This window comes from Lottia gigantea (assembly GCF_000327385.1).
Source record: "Lottia gigantea unplaced genomic scaffold LOTGIsca_552, whole genome shotgun sequence".
In the NCBI taxonomy this organism is placed as follows: Eukaryota; Metazoa; Mollusca; class Gastropoda; family Lottiidae; genus Lottia; species Lottia gigantea.
In genome coordinates, this window is record NW_008709895.1 from 24084 (window position 1) to 43128 (window position 19045).

General features: G+C 31.8%; 2 protein-coding genes across 2 annotated transcripts; both read right to left on the bottom strand.

The window, feature by feature from the left end:
- Positions 1 to 5484: 5484 nt before the first annotated feature.
- Positions 5485 to 6689, bottom strand: LOTGIDRAFT_145948 (hypothetical protein; the record flags this gene model as incomplete). Its single annotated transcript, XM_009063127.1, has 4 exons — positions 5485 to 5598; positions 5802 to 5916; positions 6183 to 6295; positions 6531 to 6689. Coding segments are annotated over 4 exons (501 nt in total), but the record flags the coding sequence as incomplete, so codon positions are not given.
- Positions 6690 to 13560: 6871 nt separating this feature from the next.
- LOTGIDRAFT_145956 (hypothetical protein) lies at positions 13561 to 13908 on the bottom strand (the record flags this gene model as incomplete). The annotated part of the gene is made up of 1 exon (XM_009063128.1): positions 13561 to 13908. A coding segment is annotated over one exon (348 nt), but the record flags the coding sequence as incomplete, so codon positions are not given.
- Between the last annotated feature and the right edge of the window lie 5137 nt (positions 13909 to 19045).

Genomic DNA, 19045 nt, shown 5'->3' on the forward strand with positions numbered 1-19045 from the left:
TTTTCCAGCGGGTCTTTCTCGCAAACAGGCCAAAATGTCTGCAAAAAGGAGTCTACCGCACTCGGTGTTCCCAGGCGGTCACCCATCCAAGTACTAACCGAGCCCGACGTTGCTTAACTTCAGTGATCGGACGAGAACTGGTGCTTTCAACGTGGTATGGCCGTAGACATTCTATGGGAATTTTCCAAGCGGGTCTTTCTCGCAAAACAGGCCAAAATGTCTGCAAAAAGGAGTCTACAGCACTCGGTGTTCCCAGGCGGTCACCCATCCAAGTACTAACCGAGCCCGACGTTGCTTAACTTCAGTGATCGGACGAGAACTGGTGCTTTCAACGTGGTATGGCCGTAGACATTCTATGTGAATTTTCCAAGCGGGTCTTTCTCGCAAAACAGGCCAAAATGTCTGCAAAAAGGAGTCTACCGCACTCGGTGTTCCCAGGCGGTCACCCATCCAAGTACTAACCGAGCCCGACGTTGCTTAACTTCAGTGATCGGACGAGAACTGGTGCTTTCAACGTGGTATGGCCGTAGACATTCTATGGGAATTTTCCAAGCGGGTCTTTCTCGCAAAACAGGCCAAAATGTCTGCAAAAAGGAGTCTACAGCACTCGGTGTTCCCAGGCGGTCACCCATCCAAGTACTAACCGAGCCCGACGTTGCTTAACTTCAGTGATCGGACGAGAACTGGTGCTTTCAACGTGGTATGGCCGTAGACATTCTATGTGAATTTTCCAAGCGGGTCTTTCTCGCAAAACAGGCCAAAATGTCTGCAAAAAGGAGTCTACAGCACTCGGTGTTCCCAGGCGGTCACCCATCCAAGTACTAACCAAGTACTGGACAATAATTCAATATATCCTTCCGCATGAAAATCTGTCATCATCTCGCAAAATCTGAATGAAAGGGCAATTTCAGGGCAATCACATTCCAAATCTGGAACAAAAAATTAGTCAAAAAATAGCCATGAAAAAATCTCGAAGGGTGGGGAAAAAGACTTTCTTAAAAAAGCAGGGACTACATTCGTATACAATCATTTGCATAAAATCTTTGAGTTGTTCCTTGTCAGTATACTCGGTCCTATAATATTATTACGAATCGCAGGTGGATCTTTCGTATATTTGAAGCACAAATATGATACAAAAAGTTGTACCTTATACCCAAAATATTAGAACATCCAGATTTAACTCACTGTTCAGAAAGAAGGCTATCTTTCATCAAGTACTAAAACTGAGTATACACATACGCTCACCAAACATCCAAAATACTAGGAATTACAAGTTTGATTTATTTTCATTTTTTGACATTTACGGCCTTCATTTTAACTGAAAACCATTTTCACACAAAAAGCCACATCGAAATCATGAAACAATATAGCCCGTGGGAAGGCCCAGGATATCAACTGAATCTGTTTTTGCTAAGAGTGAAAGAGACAAAATGTCGCTGATCTGTACTCTACATCTGTGGTTTTTTTGGGATAGAGTGTGAAGAGTGCATAAGTCAGCAATCAGAATGCTTGTCACATTGTTATCTCACGCGACATCGCATTCATTAGTACTTGTTGACTGTTACGCTATTCTTACACTGGACTTGCAGGCGATGCTTCATTCGAAAGTTAACAGATTAGAATATGAAATTGCACAAAACGTTTATCCTCGTCGTTTGTGGTGTAGAATGAAAGTAATTACTAAGATAGTGCTAAAGGCCCCGTTTTTCTCATCCAATTGTTAATGATTTCCGAAGTGGAAATTTGAATTAAAGTTGTGTTAAATGTCACCCTTTTCTGCCAATGTTTATAGTGTACTTCGGGTGGCGAATTTTTGTGTTATAGCATACAATGTGGACATACAATGTGTTTCGAGGTAATTTTTGTAGCCAAAGGAACTATCTTGAACAATGAAACCCATTAATAGCTGCAGGTGTCTTAACTTGCTGTGCCACCAAGCTCCGTATAGTACCAGTGCAGATATTTTATTTACGTATTTATTTATTTATTGCAAGTAAATAAAACATAAGAAAACAAAAAAAAACCACAAAGATATGAAAGAAGAGATATACATGTATATTATATGCAATATATGAGGTATTGTTCAAGACTAGTAGATGAATTATTCAATTCTTCAATTAAATTTGACCTTGAACACGAAGAAAACTGTGTATATTGTAACATTGGTCTAAATTTTACTTTGAAAATATGATCTTTGAAAGTTATCATACCCTTTTTCACCAATAACAGTGCATTTTCTTGTATCCTACCCTTTCTCACATAATACTGAGTTCTGTATAAGAATTGATATTAAAAATGACAATATATATTCATATTTTTGTGATTAACTTTGAAGTTTTTAGTTTCTATTTATGCATAATTTAAATAATACAAATATAACTACAAGCTTGGCTTGCTGCTAGAACCAATTAATATTAATGTGTAAAGAAACCACTATTTTTACAAGGATCAGGATCCAGCATAGTCAAACCTTTTGGCATTGATCTATTTCAGATTATACATATCCTTTTACAGCTGGGTAAACAGGTTTTCCCATGCTAAAACCAAATAGATTTACTGACCGATGGTTCTTGCAAGAAGCCAACACAGCACCTTTTAAACAGAAATATTTTTAGAAAATGAAAATGAGAAATGGAAATGAAATGAAAGAAAAAAGCACTTAACATATATATATATATATATATAAATAACATAAAAAATATAGACATACCAAGTAAATAAGATTTCATAATAACAAAAAAACTACAATAAATAATTATTCTAAATAGAAATGCACAGTATGCACAGTAAATAGGCAGTTTTATAGAAATAGATAAGCTCTATTTTAAATCATGATTTCTTAAGTTATTATCATCATTCATTTTATAACTCTATTCTATTCAATTAACCTAACAATACAAAATTTTACATAATGGGAATTGGCAGCAATGACATTTTTAGACATCTAGAGCTCTTTTTCACAAACATTGGATTTCATTTAGTAAATGACCTTAAGACACTTTAGCAATGACTTCAACAATGTTACTCAATCAAACCTTATATCCTACAAATTGATAGTCTCCAGTTTCCTTAGAAAAAACCAATGAGTATAAGGGCACACATAAATTTATCAGGAAAAAAGTCAATGTCAAATATTTTCTATTCATGTTAATACATCAAAAATATTAAAACAAAAACCTGACGCATGTTGTTACTTAGTTCAGATTATATTTCAATATTTCTATGTACTACAATTGATTTCCTTAACAGTGTTATTTTGTTTTTGTGTGTCACATATAATTACAGGCAACACAACTCTCCCGTACTAGATGTTTTGTATTAAAGGGATACGGTCATTTTATATATTTGCTTTTCAAGGTTGAAGCGCTAAATTTCAGTTAAATGTATCACTTTTTAAAATCACTATTGGACACTTGTTCTTCCAACAATTAAGTAACACCTACTGTTGTCACTTTCAGGGTTTTATTAACATTTTCTCCGATATTACCCATAAATGAATCTAAAAGTTTACATAGATATCTGAAATTTGGCTTCATAAAATGAAAACCAAATATTCGGATGACTTTTTATGAATTTTAGGATTCCATTGTCTTTCTTTATTGACTGAGGATGACAAGCAGTTTGTAACCACTCATAAGTAATTTAACACAAAATTCATTGTTCAAATAACACTGATAACATAATTGACTTTGCATAGCACACACCATTCACATTCATTCTATCATAAATTAAGTAAATCTTCTATGGATTTCTGTCGTGAGAATTCCTCAAAACATCTTCGACCATCCATATATTGTTGAATACTATCATCTAAATCTTCTTGTCTTAAACTGGTACTAAACGATGAAATTGTACGACTTCTGTTTTCAGCTAATCTGTAAATATATTAAGAGTATGAATAGCCTCCTTTTTGACAATGTCCCTGCTCTTTCGACATGAACTTATCATGAAAGACACTGTGGAGAGTGTTTCCAAATCTTTATCCATAAGGTGCAATGATGAACCACGATTCTTTCATTCTTATCAATGCATTGCGATGGATAAAAAAAATTCTGATGTATTGGCACGATTAATTCGGAGACCCCATTAATAACAAATGTCACAGAATTCTTGTGTGTATAAGAAATTGTGCCATGTTTTCATTTCCCAAGTATGATTGGGAAAATTTGTAAAAATTCATTTCTTCTTTCTTCTTGAGATTTTTTTCACAATACCTTACTTCTAAATGTTCTCTAAGTGCTTAATAGTGACAAAATTGTTAGTAATTTTACAAATTTCTATTTTTCATCCTTCTCTAATAAATGAATCACAATAATCATCACAATAAATCGTATTGTAGGATGAGTATCATATAGTGTATCGATTGGCAACTTCAAGAATCGTTGCAGCCAAGCACAAGCAAATTAAATCAACAAGCTTGACATGAAATGAGTCATGATCATTTATGAAGATGGATGTTAAAGACAATGCTTGGTGTTTATAGTAAGTGTAAGCAGAGTCTACAGGGTAGTGAAATTGCTTTCCAAAACGTGAACAGCGTGTTTTTAAACCTACCTTGAAAAACTCTCATCTTCATCTTCATCATCAGAAAATTTTGTCTGTAACATAAGGTATATCACAATACGATATTACAAAACAATATTAAAATCTTTCAAATTATGACTAAACTTACGTTGAGATGACTATGAACTTTTCAGCATTTTAAATTTCAACATGTATTTCCAATAAATGAAGGGATGACTTCAACCTTCTACATAGAAAGATCAGTAACATTTGAATAAATTTCTTAATGTAATTTAATGCAGTCATTTCAAATTGTTTCCTTCATTTGAGATATATCATTTTCAATAAAGCCTTCTGTAACATTGTTATGTACAAACTTGATTATGCTCTTACCCAATCATGTTTGGTACATTGTGTTGATGGGGGGTCATCTTTTAAGAGATTTTCTGAAAGAATAAAAATGTACACTGTCATGACATATTCTTTTTGAAGCAATGGACAGGGTATCGAAACATTTTCAAATCTCAAGCCTTAGCTTATATCGTACACTATGACACAACCTACTGACCAGTAAAAGTAATGGTAGGAAAATATGGGGTATAAATTATAATCACCTGTGGTATATGAGACTAATATATCATTACTAGGCGATATTAAACTGTTATTATAATGGCTATGGTTGGTATTAATACTGTTATTCTAAAACATAAACATTACATTGAATGACAAACTATGTATGGAATTTATAAATAAAAGTTATCATAATATGAAATTTGAAAGCTTAACAAGTGAAGTACAAACAGCAGAATATCAATATGAATTGCTGGAGATAGCAGACTTTACAATGTGATTAAAAAAAAGATGTAAAAGTAAATATACAATGTGCTATCTTTGGTCAAATTCAAATGGTGAATTTGACCATGGTATTGACATTTGATAAAATCTAGGTTATGGACTATTTAATTGAAATTATTGAATGAATTAAACCTTATGCATATATTCTTTTTCACTTTGTAATTTTCTACCCTTTGCTTCTTCCCAATGGTCCTGGGCTAGACTAAAAGCTTGTGAAACAGTTAAGGTTACAGCTTGGGCCTGAAATGATAAGTGGTTTCATTTTTTTAAAATCAAGCCATACATTTAATAAATTTACCCAAAGTAAAAATGATGGAATTTTAATCAATATTCCTAAATCTGTCCAGGGGTGAATTTTAAACATTAACTTATACTGTATTTTGCCAATTAGAATTCATATAATAAAAACGAACGCAAGGAAAATTGACTACAAAACAACTTACTATTTTTGATTTGGCACATAAATAGGCATGACATTCCATTGTTTCATTTGTAGTATTTCTAGCTATGAAGGCAAAAACTTTGTCATGATTCTTATCAGCCGTACAGAAAGAGATTCTGAAAAAGATACCAGAAAATACAGTCAGTCAAAAGGGTTTCTTAAATGATAAATTTAGATAGAAAGTTTACTTTCTGCCAAAGGCCAATGCCAAAAAATATATCTCTATCTGTTGCATGCACCAGTGCAAAAATATAGTTTATTTATTACCGTTCAAAAAAAAACTCTGTCCAACATCAAAATTGAATTCAGATACATTTATTTACAATCTTAACATCTATATGAATAAGCTTAAAACCTTAATTAATTCTTGAAATATCCTTACCTATAAATGGAGATATCAAAATCAATTTGTTCTGTTGTTAAATCAGTCATTAGTATACCTTTATGTCTGACAGTTAATGATACTTTCTTGAGTTTTTTACCAGCTGTTTTGGCCTATAACATAAAATGAATGTATTACTTACAGTACCTTACCTGGTAATGAAAATTCATTTTAACAAACTGTAGATGTAACAGAATACTTTGTTAAAAGAACAGCTGTTTTCAATTTGCTCATATGGGTGAAATCCAGAAACATCCAGCTTTATGTAATCAAATTGGTGAAATAGGCTCATTATAGCCTATAGCCTTTGTATTCTGCCATTATATAAATCTTGCTACATAAGCTTACATGATTAACAATTCTTTGGACAGCTTTCAAACTAATAGTATCTCCATAGCTTTCATCTTCAGGTATCTCTTCAACTAGTGTTGACCCAAGGTATTTCAAATAAAAGGTCACCCCATCTGCAACAGGTTCTTTATTTTCACCCCAACCTTCAGGTAATTCTGAAATGAGTTGATTAGCATGACCAAACTTTTATTTCTGAGTTCAGTTCATAATATCATAGGTTTCACTGACAAGGCCTACAGCAATAGTAGGCTAAATCAATCAAATATGCCTAGAAGCCCTTTTTCGTTGACAATTTCAGTCTTTAGGCTACTGTTACTAATATGAAATTGAAAGGAGAGTATACATTTAATCTGCAGAAGACATAAAAAAAAATAGCCATATGTTTTAGTTATAGTAGATACATTAGGAAATACAATCCGAATATGTTGGCAACTTGAATATTGAAAACTTAAACCAAACCAGGCAGTAACAACAAACAGCGTCAAAATTCATAGGGTTATGTTATAAAACGAGTATACCACATTATTTCCTGCCTTCAAATATAATACAACGTACAAAGGGTGAGAAATTTATTCAAATTCACATATATACTTACTTGTATGTTTTGATTTAGTCTGGTTATCACGAAAAACATTTGGGCTTCTTCGTACTACCCTTCGGAGGGCGTCCATATTGGAAATATTTGACTAACAACTTCCGATTCGCTGTAGTCTCAATTTTCAAGTCTTGAGCTCATGCTGGCGTTGCCTGGATAGTAAAGACTAATTCAGGAGATCAGTAACAGCCAATCAGAATGAAGGTCGGGTCGCATATAAGGTCATAAAAGGTGGGATTTATGTAATAAGTGATAATGATTGGATAATTATCGTCATTCATAATCGCGTTATTACATAATCTTACTATGAGAAAATATATTACTATGTTCGTTGCCTCTTATGTATGTTAAGCCGTCTTAACCTATATTTCAACTATGAATTTGGCGAAAAAATGATCTGGAAACCAACAACACCGAATCATCCAATTTGATCCAATCCAACTACTACGACTACCAACAACTACCTAGTTTGCGATATCAGCATCCGCTGGAAGCGAACGTTAACTTGTCATCTACCTACCTATCTATATGGAAATACACAAAAAGTTGAAAAGAATATTGCAGGCAATTAGCTAAATGTAGCCGTTCTTTTTTAGAACCCCAAAACTATTGCGTTTATGTAAACTTTTTAAAGTTTAAGTTTTTGATTATTAAAGAAGAGTGAAGAAGTTCCTAGATTGGTGTTGGATAACGGATTACGAAGTAAATAGCATATAATTTAAGGAATCGGTTCGTGTCTACTTTACAGTGCGAGAACAATCAGAGCTTCAATATGCCACCCAGTGAAGTCCCCCTTTGAACTTTTCAATATAACTAATAACGACTGTTAAGAGATCACCTCCATTACGCGACCAGCGACCATGTATTTACACTCCTATGAAAGCAAATTCAGTCAATTAAGCGAGCAGTTATTATTTGTATAAACATCACAAGGTTTCACATAGAGCGAGATAAAAAAAAAAAGGGATTAGAGTTTATTGGCAATTTAATAATCTTCAAAAGATTAATACAATTATTAATTGATCATCAATCTAAATCTAAAAAGTGATTGTCAAAACAAAATAGTTGTGTTTGTTCTGACATGTTTCTCTTCTAAGAGACCACCTCCATAAAGAGACCGTTTTCCATTATTCCCTTGAGTGGTCCCTTAATACAGTTTCTAGGCTAAATCAAAGTAGCCTAATTCATAAGCTCATTAATTTGACACACGAATGTTCCTGGTGCGATCAAAATAATAGATCAAGTCTATCTGTGTTTAAGTATTGGCACTGTCAAAAACACAAGAGAAGTCCACTGAGAAAGGAGTGTGACTGAGAAAGACATTTATTGAACAGTGATCAATTCAGTGATTCGGCCTCTGGGAATATTACGCAAACCAACGGATTCAGCTTTACGGAAAATGTCGAGAATTGCCGAATGATGATTCGTTTGATACAATTAATCGGAAAAATAATTACCTTATTCTTAACAGTATCGTATACATATACAGAAAAAAACTGCGGTCTGTGGACTGAAAGTAATTTGAGTTATTCCCCTTTAATCCGATTTAGCTCATAGATATCCTGTCTATATATAGCTCAGTGATTTAACTCAAATGTATACCCCCGAATCAACTATTGAACTCAGCGATCTTACCAAACAACTGCTGTCTGTATATTGACAGTAAATCAAGTTATTTCCCTTCTATCTGTTGGGTTTCCATTTATACACCCTTGCAGCCTCGAAAGCAATTTTTCGGGCAAAAATCTCATAACTAGGTTAGAAATTCGCGCAATCTCAGATATTTCGCCCCCTCTCGGTCGCAAACCTGGCTCCACCACTGGGGCTATGGTCGTCTAGCGATTGGATACATTTTAGTCGGCATGACTGGGAAATTATACAGCTCAGGTCTGTAATCTCAAGATTCGATTTTCCTGGGAGCAGAAGGTGGAACATAAGCAGCTTACTTTTGGGTTTCGTTATCACACATTGTGTTGTTGTCATAGGTTCAAAATAACAGTAGAAATTGTTTTTCAATTCTAATTAGATTGACTACTTCAGCGACAGACAGTTTCTCCTTTATAGGCCTAGTTTTTTTTTAAATCCAGTTGCTCCCACAGGATTTGCCAATCGCAAGGTCGAGGGTCGAGCTGACTTCCCCTTCACGTTCTGAACTATTTTGAAGCTTTGAAGCTCATAATTATTATATTTCATAATATGAAAGTATAGTATCGAGCACCATCAATAAAAGTTTACGGTCAGAAACAAAAAAGCAAAACATGACATGTAAAATTTATCTATGAACATTACTATAACAGCTATAAAAACTGTTTTTTAACCAATAATTTCAGCACTTTGAACTGTGGACAATGGTCACTATCGGTCAAAATGAAACAAGATATAATAGCCTTTGATTCACAACTGGTCAAATCCCCGAGGTGGCCGACGACAGGCGTTAAAAGACGAAATTCCTGTACCTATGTCAACAAATTATACAGTTGTTTAATTATCTTCTCTTGTGGGGGTGCTTTCGCCACGTGCTCAAAAACTAAAATGCCTTCATTACGATACAAAGTCAAAACAAATATAAGCGCGTGTCCTTGTATCTCATGTTGTGCATCAGATTGATGAAGTCTATGAGGAAAATAAAAGGTTTCATTATTTGAAAGGAATCTCAATAAAATGATCTTGTTCTTGTATAGAATAGTTCAACATACACTTAAGCGGCTAAAATATTTAAGATCACATAAATAGTCTAAATTTATGAATAACTGAACTTCGTAGGCCCACTCTTCAACTGAAATCATTCGAACTAAATATTATTCGATAATGACAGAAATGTTGTATTGTATTGTATTGTATTGTATTGTATTGTATTGTATTGTATTGTATTGTATTGTATTGTATTGTATTGTATTGTATTGTATTGCATTGCATTGCATTGCATTGCATTGCATTGCATTGTAAATTGCATTGCATTGCATTGCATTGCATTGCATTGCATTGCATTGCATTGTATTGTATTGTATTGTATTGTATTGTATTGTATATACTCTATATGCTTCTTTGAAAAACTTTAAGAAAATGTTCTATAACAAGGTTATCTTGATACATAAATTTCAAATGTCTTGTTGAAAATTCATGGTCATTATGGAGAATTTCTTGATAAATACCATAATTCTGCTTCTTGCATTGTGGCAGATTTGTTTAGTCAAGCATCAATTGATTTGGTTGCATCTCATGATTTTGACCTATATATAGTAGTGGCGGCTGTCGTACACGAAGCAGACCATACTTACTCGTTTCGAAACACCTAATGGTGGAGGAGGAGTCCACTGTTATACATTTATTGCACTTGACCTATGCTATGGGTGAGATTTTTGGTTAATTGTTCTGCTTGTAAGGATCTTTATTATTATAGCGAAATCTCGGCATTGTGATATTATATCGTTTGTAGATTTGAGCAAAGCTGTCGAACCTGTTCGAGAGATTATGTACTTCTTAATCTATTCAAAAGTATGAGTTGGTTAATGGAATTGAGCTAATTCGAAGTGGATACTTATAGTGAAAAAAAACATTAGCAGTAAGATAAGCACAAATATATTTTGTTTATGTGAGTTAAGGCAATGCGATCTTCTTAGTCCACTTTCATTGAGCATATTATGATAAAAATTAACTGTTAACAGAACCATGAAATATTTATTAAGAAAAGATATTGTTATAAAAGTGTTTTATATAACTTTGGATTCCATCGAAATATTTTACATTGCAAAGAAATATAAATCAGCGGCGAACGGATTAATAGTCGATATAAAACTAAGAATATTGTGGTTCATAACTCCATATTCTATCAATAAAATTATAATACAAAATTCTGGATCTTTTTTTTCAGGTGGTCATATAGGAATGTTTATAGTCCATCCGCTATTGACGATATTTTATCAGGTTACAATGTGAATACCCTTTTTACATAATATATTTAGGCTATACAGCATAATTTTGGATAAGGTAGGCACCAGATAATTATTTTTTAGTACTCGGTGAATACTATTATTTATATGTTATAGCCTACATGTTGATCAATGATGTAGAGTTGTATAAATAATTGTGTGTGTGGTCGATTGTATTTTACACATATCTACTCGTCAATTGTTTTAACATTATTTTTGTATATATAGGTAATATATTGATGACGTATAACAGCTGTTCAGATACTTTACAGTTTCTTACTATTATACTTCATTCTCTATATAGTTCTTTGTCTAAAGCATGTTCTTACAAACTAGGAATTTTAACAATTTGTTCGATGTTTATTTCCATTTTTAAAACCAAAACCATCAACTAGTTCCATAACCTTTGTACTTTTTTATTTTCAAGTCCTTAATGCGAATTAAGAAAATATCATTGAAATATTCTGTAAATTATCCTTACTCTAGATCCAGTTTTAAACGTACAGAGAACAGTTTGTTCAATTATAACAGTAGTTTCTGAGGAGAGAGTACTATTGGTTGTAATAGAAAATTGCACCAATTTACCTGTGATGAACAGGCAAGTGCACAATTCTTTGTCGGAAGAGTTCAAAAGAGAAACGAATCAAGGAAAGATTAAAATTCAATTCTACATTTACTGATGTCTCTAATGGAAGATCACACACCACGTGGTTAACAGTCTGTCAATGGTAATTATGGACATGGAAATATTTCTTTCGGCATTCTTAACGCTTTCAGACAGTATGGTACACGCGAGTTGATGGCACTAAATCACAAAGATCAAAAGAGCGTCGTTAAGTAGATGTCATTTTATAAAGTGAAGATATATGTCCAATAGTTTGATATACTATCGAAACAATTTCACTCATTTATCATGAGGTATCAACGTGAGCTGCCTTGTCAAAGTAGTTCTGACCACCTTCTGATCTGACTAATTAATACTGAAGTTAGTTAAGTTTGGAATGTTCTTATTAGTTTACTAATTACTATCACCTTGCTATTACTATCAAACTTTCCAACTTGACTTATCATTATTTTCCTACTGAACTCTATGACATAACATATCTTAATCCTCCTTAATCTCTTTAGATCCGTAAACGTAGAAAACGAAATATCAAAAATGTTTGTTAAAGGTCGATTATTGGATGGCCATCATTTTCTAGTCATTGTATTGTACATGTATTATTTACATAATAAAAACAAGACTGCTTTGTTAATCCGAATGAATGATGGAACGTACAGATTTTACGAACGTTCTTTCGTTGACTTTTTATGATTAACAAATAAAACTCGATCTTTTCAAAGGCTTTGTTGTCTTATATCTGACAAAAGATTACAATGTTTTCCTCAACTACATATTTACTGCATAGCCCGTTTATTTTTTAAACCCCGTTGAAATTTAACAGTATGTGTGATTGATTCCCTTTTTTTCTGTTGTAAAATGTACATACAGTCGTTCCTGTGTATGAACCTGTGGAATGGACAGCGATGATGTTGCAAACTTGTTAATTTTCTAAGCTCCAGATATAAATGTACTTTTATAACCGAAATATTTTATTAAATCTTTAGCTTCGTCTGCATAAACAACGATCCAGAACTCATCTGATAAACTTAAGCATAGTTCGTAATTACACTATCATAATATGAATAATTGAGAGATATCTATTACCTTTGAAATTATATTTTATTCTATGCAATGTACATAAGCCAAAATTACTGACCAAAACTGTGAATATTTGAAATATAATGTTCCTGAAATATGACCAAAGTTAAAAGGTTATATTAGTCTATGCTTCATTAGTTGTTCCTTTTAACTTCCTTTTAAATACATTTAATAATAGAATGAGTATAAAAGTTCTCTGAGATTCACAGATTAAACATTGAACATCTTCATTATCAAGTGATAAAAGTAGGCGATAAGGAAATAAAAGATAGATTTGGTAGATTTCTATCAATCATTACTTACTATAATCTACTTGTTTGTCAATAAGAAATGCCTGGTATTTCTTCTATCTGTCTTATATTAAACATCGACTGAAGATAAGAAAGCTACAATTAAACACAACATTATTTCACCATTCAGACAAAACATTAAAGAATCGGTCAAACCTCACGAAAAGGAAGCTAAATAAAAAAAAAGACAGTAAAGTGGTTTTCAGGAGAATTTCTCCATTTTGATGTGAATTTTGATAATATTCTGCAGACCACAATATCAAATAATGATTTTTTATATGTTTCTATAGATTATTGTACTTTATATACACGTTGTACTTTACATAAGATTTGTACTTAATATACAAGTTTATTATATTATATAGATTACTGTACTTTACAAAAAGGTTGAGCTCATAATAATTTTATAAACTACTGTACTTTATATACAAGTTGAGTTTATAATAATTATATAGACTACTGTACTTTATATACAAGTTGAGTTTATAATAATTATATAGACTACTGTACTTTATATACAAGTTGAGTTTATAACAATTATATAGAATACTGTACTTTGTATACAAGTTGAGTTTATAATAATTATATAGAATAATGTACTTTGTATACAAGTTGAGTTAATAATAATTATATAGAATACCGTACTTTGTATACAAGTTGAGTTTATAATAATTATATAGAATACCGTACTTTGTATACAAGTTGAGTTTATAATAATTATATAGAATAATGTACTTTGTATACAAGTTGAGTTTATAATAATTATATAGAATACTGTACTTTGTATACAAGTTGAGTTTATAATGATTATATAGAATACCGTACTTTGTATACAAGTTGAGTTTATAATGATTATATAGGTTACTGTATTTTATATACAAGTTGAGTTTATAGAAATTATATAGACTACTCGACTTTGTATACAAGTTGAGTTTATAATAACTAAATAGAATACTGTACTTTGTATACAAGTTGAGTTTATTTTACATGTAATTATATAGACTACTGTACTTTGTATACAAGTTGATATCATTGTAAAAAGTCGAAGAGAATCTTCCTCATCTTCAAATACAGTGTACTCTGTGATATCCGACATCTGAGTATTCCGACATTCTGCGCAATCCGACATCATTTTCTGGTCCTTCTTAGTCTAGTTTGAAAAACTCTGAGTATACTCCGTCACTCTGTATAATGATTTATATGCGTCTCTTATTGTTTATTTATTAGAAATGTACTATTTAGAGGACCTTAACTTTAAAACGTTTAGCTAAACCACTAATGTGTTTGTTTTCTGTCTGTAAGTCGAAAGTATAGTCAGTCGTCATTCTCAAATGTCGAAAAGGTGGATCCCCAATTAAGTCTTGGTCATTCATTTCGCTAGAGTAAACTTTAGTCGTGTAACTTCACTTTGATTTAAACCGAACGCCAACAATCCAATTTTGTTTTGGGACGCCCTCACAGCTTTATAAATGTCATCTACTTACTGAAAAGCACACTGTAAAATTGTACTACTGAGCAACCCCACGCTTCCCAAAAACTTTGTTTGCTAACGAATTATCCTGAAATGAATTTTAGAAGCCAACAAGTCAAAAGTAAATAATGAGAACATTCCCGTATTGCTCGGTGACTTTTGCTCCCTGGGGTTTTCAAGTGGAAACCATAATTTCTGGTTAAATGAACGACCGCTCCCTTACAATATGATTTGTAGAACAAATGTTAAAATGAATTTTACCCTTTCCAAGAGATAACTAATTAGTGATTAGCAATTTACAGTTAAACATCTAATCTCTTCTACTTTAACTTCTTTAAATAGGAACTCAATCCTCTGTAACCTTGAAATGAAATGAAAAGACTGAAACCGACTTTGATTTCCATGTTTCATTTCCCAATAACGACGCTGATATTATAATATATATCTTTTATAAAAACATTGGTGAAATGCCGTTCGAATAAATGAATATGTAAATCATAATTAAGATGAACTATATAGGATCCAACTACATCTCACAAGGTTAATCTGGAATTTCATAAAAGGAAAAGAGATCTGCAGACCAGCAATATCCATGCTATATTTAGAATTAAAGACGATCACATTGTTTATTTGATTGCCGCCATTTGAGATTTGTTGTGTTTACATGTATTTATTTTCTATTTCTCTATTCTTTGTTTTTGAGCAGTGTATAGTGAGTAAGTTATGTTAGGCTCGTATCTTGTCAGATCAATAAGTTCTTCCACACAAATACAGCCTTGTCCAAGTTTCATCTAGTCACAAACCTAGTGTCATGTTGATTTAAAGTAATCCGCATCACTCAATAGTTTAACTAGCCAACCAATTCTTCCTCATCTTACACAATGTCCGTTTAACATCCCCGTCTACAGGTAAATAACAACACTCACTCATCTCTTACTACAGAAATAATAGTTGATTGTACCCGTATAGTCAATACAATCAAACATCTCTCATCGTAAACCTAAATCAACAACTTTTCTTAATGTTCAAATTTATTTAAGAGGATGGTGGATGGAGGGGTTAAACAATTCAAGATAAATCGGTGATGGTCGGAATCATGAAAATCCTTTTGATGTTAGAAATAAACGAGAGAGATGCGAGCATGGGACGGTTGATTCTTTAGAATGTACGTGTGACTTGTTGAGTGGAAAAGATTGGTGGAATCGTATTTAAATATTGAATACTTGATAAAGACTAACTATTACTTATCCTTACTTAATATCTCACAAACAATTCCTTCCAAGATATTTCAGGTATTTTTATATTTGATCAAAAGTCTTGAGAAAAGTATACAAAAAACAGAATTAGTTTTTAGACGAAATTATCGGAAAAATTAAATACATCGATTGGGCAAATTGTGGTTCCTCAGTCATAAAATAGTTTGAATGTTAGTTTTAAGATCAGACTCTCACATACAACGTATATCATAACATTTTTTAATGTCAGTGAGAACAAAGTGAGAACATCATATTATATCATATAACTTTATCAAATGAAGCATACACTTTTTAATATCAAGAGTTTTAAATTCCCCATTGTTTTGATAATTAAGTCAATTATTGATTTTTACAAATGTTTTGTTTATTTTAAGTTTTAATTATCTTTTAATGTGGTTTTATATTTATTCATGATTTTTACGTCATTCAAATAAATGGAATATCAATCAGAATACAGAGTCAGAGTTTACTACACGAAGAAGGTTGCTAAAGAAAGACACAACGATATTTTTGAAACCCGGTTTGCGTCTCCGTAGCACAGTTAATTAAACAATGTACACTAATAATTACAAGTTATTTGTAGACAGCATCTGTCTTATCAATCGTAAATTTCGTTTACCCCATTTTCATGTCTAATAGAAACTTGGAGTCTGGCTTTTGTTTATTTTCCATTTTCTAATGAATTTGGTCTACCATTAATTGTTTAGTGTGTAAGTGAACCAGGGTAAGTTTCAGATAACCATTACTTGTTATACCTTACTAAGGGGTGGTTAACAATTCACTTTCAAATTTTCTTTAATTCGAACACCGAGAAAAACATCGAAAATGCAAATGATTTTCACAATGATATTTGTTTCATTATTCGCTGGAATCATTGAACCTTTCTCAAGTAATTTTATCAATTATTCAGTAAAAACAATGGACCGTTCGCAAGTAATGTTTTTCAATACGATGGTCAGTTTGCACTTTGATTCAGAGAATATATTGCTTAATTAATATTTGACCAAAATTAAGTGAAAAAATGTTTCATTCGTAGTAAATTTTCTGATATAATTCATTGATACCGGTACGTGTGTTTAATTTGCACCATAATTCACTGAAACAATTTTTAATTTATATAGTAAATTTTCATTTTTATATATTTGCAGTAAAGTTTCACCATTATTCATATTAATTTTAAACATTGCTTAGTTTAATACGTTATTTTCACCAATTCATTGAAAGCAATTCGTAAGTAAATTTTCACAATATTTGAGTGAAAACAATACTCAATTCGCAATTTTCGCCATAATTCAATTGAAATCCATTAGATTTTCACCATAATTGTTAATTGCTCAATAGATACACATTTTTGAATTTATTGCAGAAGTATAACACATGGCTAAAAAGTAACGCTTTAATACATCATGTTGAGTAAAGACGAATTTAGGTTGAATGTGATTTTTCATGAAATCGCTTGAAATCAAATTGGTTTGATCATATTTATTAATAACAGATACCATTTGTCAACATATATATATAGAAAACAAATGCCATAAATAATACTAAATATACCCATCTATTGTAAGAAACTTGTGATTGTTTAAACAATTTTGTCGAAAGTGAAAGAAAGCACGACAAATAACGTATATTTCGACTATGAGATTGAAAGAAATACACACTCGCTTCCAAAAAATGTTGCTACAAAAGCTCTTCCGAATAGTAGTTATTTCAGATACTGTTCTGGTAAGATGAATTTGAGCCCATATATAAAAAAAACAAAGTTAACTAAAAGCACATTAATAATCTAGAAGAAATGTGAACAGTGTTATTTTTTCAGTAAAAGTATTTATATGTAATATGTAACTATTGTGAGAAGGGTCAGAATGTTTTCCTGTGTGGAGGAAATCAGTCTCACAAGTCTTCAAAATCTTTCTTCTAAATCCAAATAATGTATAAAACGTAGACATGTCTATCATATATCTGTTATAAAAATTATTGAAAAACACAGAATCAACATTGGAAACCAATATCATATACCATTATAAGATAAGCAACATTATGATTCACGGTCAGTTCCTTCGAGAATCTAAGATGAAATAATTCAAGATAGGGATATAATATGTTGTACTGATGATATTAGAAAAAGAAATTAAACCTGTTGCATTAACTTCAACGACGAGTCATCAAATGAAATTAGTGAAAATCTACTTTTCTTCTCGTTTTACACAGCACGTTGTATTTATCAAAGATTTAATTGGATTTTATTGAATGTAATTGTTTAAAGTAGATATCTACTTCGACTACACGTGTTCCTCCAGATTATCACACGAATCTTTATTGCTTGTTTTCTGCATCGTTTACAAGTAAATTTTATTTGGCGAAACTTACAGTATAAATTTGTCGGTTTTCTTCCCGAGGCATTTCTCTCGTATTTTATATCAATTTAATGTTCTCTGTGCTTCCATCGTATAAAATGTTCCTGGCAGATTTAAGAGGTAGAAAATTGACTCTCTACTGGTGGCAAGTTTGAAGTTTTCAATCACTTACACATGTTTGTCTCTGTATCGTCATCCTTTAAATGGTCTCAGATTCTTAGCTTCGCATCGAGATAAGGAATGTTGATCAAAAGTCCTAGAAGCTGGAAACACAATTAACCTACAATAAACTTAAAATCAGTCACAGTACCCTAGAAAATTGACAAGAATCTAAAACCTAAAATCTCACAGTGATACCATCTTACGAAATATATTGTAAAAAAACACGAATCATAATATAAAGTGACAAAATCTAATGGTAATAATTCTATAACATTTTACACAATATAGAAATATCAATATTATATACGTATACAAGCATTGTATTTTCAAGAATATCACAGTTGATGCATATAAAAAAAGGATGAAAAGGGATGTTAAAAGGCAGTGACGGATTGGACAAAAAAGTACAAAGGGTATGATAAAAACTTTTTGATCTGAAACAATGTGGACAACGTATGATAAACATCATTTCAATTATTGAAATATGAAGTTTTGTTTTAGAATAGACCTACATAGCAATCTACGTATTTGGAACGTAAACTCCAAGAATTGAAATATATCACTGTATCATTATAGTTCAAATTGTACAAAATTTTATAGAAAATAAACAGTGTAATTTATTCACAACGGTCAAAACTACTCACAATGGTCAGCCGTTTTACAGAATACGAGTTTAGTAATATATTCAAAACGGTCAATATTTTTACCATACAATAAGAGTACATTAATTTATTCACAACAATAATTTTC